We start from the raw sequence: 5000 nt of genomic DNA, 5'->3' as shown, positions 1-5000 counted from the left end.
GATAAATAGATAGATAGATATAGATACATATATATATATATATATATATATATATATATATATTATATATATATATATATATAAATGTATTCATACATACATGCATACATATATACATACATACATGCATACATGCATACACATCTGCACTGTCAGATGCTACTGAACGAGTTGTTAAGTGTCCCACCTGCAAGGATCTATGCTAGATGTGTTGAAACAATTGTCGTGATTTATAAAAATACTCATATCTTCCATCTTCCGTTTTTCATTTACCATAAATATATATATATGTATATATATATATATATATATATATATATATATATATAATATATACACGTGCACACACATACACACATATACATATGTATTATCTATCCTTCTTTCTGTCATCCTTTTATCCCATCCTTTTTGCACCTTTATCACTTTTTTTGACTTAGACAAACTAATGTAATAATTTTTGTCTTTTTCAGGACTCAATACTTAAGATTTTGAAATGTGTTGTGTCCCTAGCCTCCTTCCAGACCTGATAAGACAATCCTTTAATCCAGTGCTTTTCAAACTTTTTGCTGGAGCGGAACCCCAAGGAAACATTCCACTGGCTCGGGGAACCCCTGTGCAATAATTTAATAGTCTTATGCACACATATTTGCACAGGAGACTTAAAAATTACTACCGATTTTAGCAGTTTTGTAACTTCTTACGGAACCCCTGGACTGTACTGGCGGAACCCTAAGGTTCCGCGGAACCCTGGTTGAAAACCACTGCTTTAATCTATAGCTTTCCAGCTTTGATCATCTCAATTTTGAGTGAAGGGAAGAAGATATGTAGAACTACCTTGTCTAAATGTGTCAATCCTCTTTTCACTTTAGATGGTGAGATGTGTTTGAGAAACCTTTTGTTGCTATTTCTAGCAGATTCAGTGACCACATGGTGGACCTTCATTGGTTCATTTAAACAATTTTGATTTGAATACCTGTCATATAGCAAACAAGTAACAAACTTTAATACGATTTAATTAGCTTTAAATTTTCAGAATATGTAACATATGAGGAGAAGCTGCTATTTACTTTTAAAATTAACGAGCAGTATCGCCCGGCGTTGCTCGGGTTTGTAAGGGAAATAACTATATAAGCATTTTTAGAGATGTAAAGTATAATAGCCATCTCAATATGGCTAACCACAAAAGGGGGGGTTGTTACTGTAGCTTTTTACGTTCTGAGATATAATAATAAATTTTTAGAGAGTTACTTCCCTTATATATGCCAAAAATGCATTAAAAATGGGGAAAATTGATAGTAAATTTTTTTTGAAATCATAGACTCATCGTAGACGCGCGCTAATACCCAGAAGGGCTCGATATGAATCACGACTATAAGATACCTGGTTTTGGTTAAACTGCACTGCAAAATGTGGGAGTAGTTAGGAATCTAAATCGTAGGAGACAGACAGCACACAACCTCTCTTTTATATATAAAGATTTATCTTAATGCAGTGTTGAATATTTGATATTTACTTATTTCTGATATAAAACACTTTGATTTTTCTTTTTTTTTTTTTCTTAATTCTCTATTTATTTTCATCATGATTTATTTATTTGCCTTCTTCAGAAATACTCCCAGCCAGCAGCCAGATCATCAGCTGGTCGTAAAGATAAGGATGTGGCAGTTAGTTCCCCTTATTACCGAGAAATCACAAAACCTTCGCATGCAGATCAAAGCTGCAACAAAGGAAGAACTGATCATTTTGATGACCTACCAAGTATGTATATAATATCATGAAAATCACCTATTATCTATTAATGTGTGTGTATAGTAGCCTTAAATTTATTTAAGTCTACTCTTTCTCTTTCTCTTTTTCTCTTTTACCTGTTTCAGTCATTTGACAGCTGCCATGCTGGAGCACCGCCTTTAGTGGAGCAAATCGACCCCGGGACTTATTCTTCGTAAGCCCAGTACTTATTCTATCGGTCCTCTTTTTGCCGAACTGCTAAGTGACAGGGATGTAAACACACCAGCATCGGTTGTCAAGCAATGCTAGAGGGACAGACACAGACACACAAACATATACATACACATACATATATACGACAGGCTTCTTTCAGTTTCCGTCTACCAAATCCACTCACAAGGCTTTGGTCGGCCCGAGACTATAGCAGAAGACACTTGCCCAAGATGCCACGCAGTGGGACTGAACCCGGAACCATGTGGTCGGTTAGCAAGCTACTTACCACACAGCCACTCCTGCGCCTACGAGTACAAGTGATTATATAAAATTTTGCATGTATGTCTGTCTCTGAAAAGTTTTTTTTGATTGTGTGCAGTTTTTCATTTATTTGTATCATGTTACCTTGTATATTTTTTTTTTTAGTTTTTTTTTCATTTCCTTATGATGTCATGTGTGCAGATGTGGCTGTGTGGTTAAGGAATTTGCTTTGCATATACATGGTCTCAAGTTCAATCCATGCAACCTTAGATAACTTTCTTTTACAATTATTTCTTTACTACCCACAAGGGGCTAAACACAGAGGGGACAAACAAGGACAGATATCGACCCCAGTGCGTAACTGGTACTTAAGTTATGACAGGATGATTGTTTTGGAACTATCGCAATTTCACGCTTCTACATATGATGGACTTTTAGATTCTGCCAACCAAAAAATCTTTGGTTGGCTTGAAGCTATAGCAAAGATTCTTACCCAAGCTATTGCACAGTGGGACTGAACCTGAAACCACGTCCTACCATATGGCATCCGGGCGATGGTTTTGTGCTCAGTTCCAATGTTTGACACTTTAAGCTGGCTTCACAAATTCATTTTGAGTAAAATTTGGCAGATAGAGACTGTGGAGAAGCCTGTCAAAGAGAACCTACCTGTTCTCAGGTAGTAGACTTGATCTATTGTCTGATTTAACATTCATTATCAGACCCTTGGGTGCCTTTGGCAGAATCTGCTCTGTTGCAACCATATAAACCGTACCCCCAACAAAATATGGGTCCTGTTTTTTCTCTTTTGACAAAGCAATTAAAAAAACTGAGAAAGAGAGAGAGAGAGAATAATGTATTATATCTGAAAGTTAGCATCCCTTTATTTAGCTTTGCTATTCATCAACATTTGAAGATAGTCAGCTGCTATTTATTTTATTCCCTGAAAAAAGCACCCACTACACTCACGGAGTGGTTGGCATTAGGAAGGGCATCCAGCCGTAGAAACATTGCCAGATCAGACTGGGCCTGGTGCAGCCTTTTGGCTTCCCAGACCCCAGTTGAACCGTCCAACCCATGCTAGCATGGAAAGCGGACGCTAAACGAAGATGATGATGATGATGATGAAATATGGAAAACAAAGTTGTTTCTGGAGAATAATTGATGTCAGACAAAATGCCTGCAGCATTTGGTTGCTATATTTTATGAACTCCATTCAAAGTAAAACATGATGAAGATGATGATGATTCAAAGTAAACAAAGTAAATTGTTTAAAATGACCTGATGTTGCTCACCATGTAGTCACTGGGTCTGCTAAAAATAGCTGCAAAATGTTCCTCAAAAGCAACTTACCATCTAAAAAGAAAAGATGAAGGACACATTTAGATAATGTAGTTCTAGGTATCTTCCACCCTTCACTTAAAAAAACCAATATGGTCAAAGATAGAATGCTTTAGACTAAAGGTCTACCTTATCCAGGTTGGAAGGGGCTGGTAACTCAACACTCTTTAATTCTTCCAGTATTGGCAAAATGAAGTACCAGTCGTTTAATGGTTTGGTTTAATGTTCCTAAAAGGTTTTCCTAAACGTAAGTGAAAACTAACTCTTCAGCTATTTTTGCTTTTCATCTTTCTGTGGGTTGTTGAAGTAAAGAACTAAGATTGAATTCATATTCAAATAAAACATCCTGGATATGTATGATGTTAGAAGACTAATTTACCTTTCACTCTTCTGTGGTTGATGAAACAAAGAAGTAGTCAAGTACCGGGGTTGATATAATTTTCTTAACCCTTTAACATTCAAACTGGCCATATCCAGCCTAAATATTCTACTAGTTTTATGTTAAAACTGCCCAGATCTGACTACTCACACCTATCCTGCAATGTCATTCTAAATGTAAGCAATCACATCTTGAAAATCTCTTAGCTACAAGATAATGCATGATTATATATAGATAGCATGTGAATACATAAGCATTGCATTTGAGAGTGTGGAGATAAAGTGAACTGGAAGGAATGGGTCAGTGGTGTCAATGGCTGAGGGTCCCTACCAGAAGAGGAGGAGTGAACGAGGTCAAGTGAGTGGAAGTAGGACCAGTGTGGGACTTTTTGGCTTTGAGCAGTGGGAGCAGATGGACATGTGTAGACACATGAGCTAGAAAGGGCATTTGCTGTAGGTTCTAGCAATAGGTTAGATGGGTAGAGCACATCTCGGATGGACAGTTGGACAGTCAACACTACAAAGGAACTGAAGAGGGGGTTGAATTGCCCTTTGTTCCTCATATTACAGAATGCTAAAGAGTTAAAGAACATCTTAATTGTGAATGGAATTGTAATAGAGAACTGATACTAAATTTGTGTTTCAAACTTCCAGGGTTGATAAATCAAAAGTACTATTCAAGTCCTCAGGTCAATTGAATATTCCAATAAAGCATCCAAGATGTAAATGGAGTTTTAATAAAAGATGAAGATTTTACTCTTCATTCTTTACTTGCTTATGAAATAAGTATCTTCTCCTTAAATATGTGACCTTGTAAATGTTAGAAATAATTTAAGATAAATATATATCAAAGTTGATGCCATAAGAACATAAAGTAATTCTTTTTTGGAATAGTGGATCTTGAAGCACAGAAAATTATAAATAATGGTTTCAAATTTTGGCACAAGGATAACAGTTTCAGAGAAGAGGTAAAGTTGATTACATGGACACCAGTGCTCAACTGGTATTTATTTTATTGACCCCACCCCCAAAAGGAAGAAAGGCTAAGTCGATCCCAGCAGCATTTGAAGTCAGAACAT

The 5000-nt window shown here is 36.4% G+C and overlaps 1 protein-coding gene across 4 annotated transcripts in view; it reads left to right on the top strand.

Moving 5' to 3' along the window:
• The window catches only part of LOC115218740 (protocadherin gamma-A11-like), a 335456-nt gene that overhangs the window by 135361 nt on the left and 195095 nt on the right, over positions 1–5000 (top strand). For all 4 annotated transcript variants that reach the window (XM_036508576.1, XM_036508574.1, XM_036508577.1 and 1 more), the window contains one exon: positions 1611–1761. In XM_036508576.1, coding sequence (XP_036364469.1) covers positions 1611–1761 — 151 coding nt within the window. The remainder of the gene's footprint in view (positions 1–1610; positions 1762–5000) is intronic.

This window comes from Octopus sinensis, linkage group LG14, assembly GCF_006345805.1.
Source record: "Octopus sinensis linkage group LG14, ASM634580v1, whole genome shotgun sequence".
Classification (NCBI taxonomy): Eukaryota; Metazoa; Mollusca; class Cephalopoda; order Octopoda; family Octopodidae; genus Octopus; species Octopus sinensis.
The sequence above is the reverse complement of the archived record's forward strand: the minus strand, read 5'-3'. Positions and strand labels throughout refer to the sequence as shown.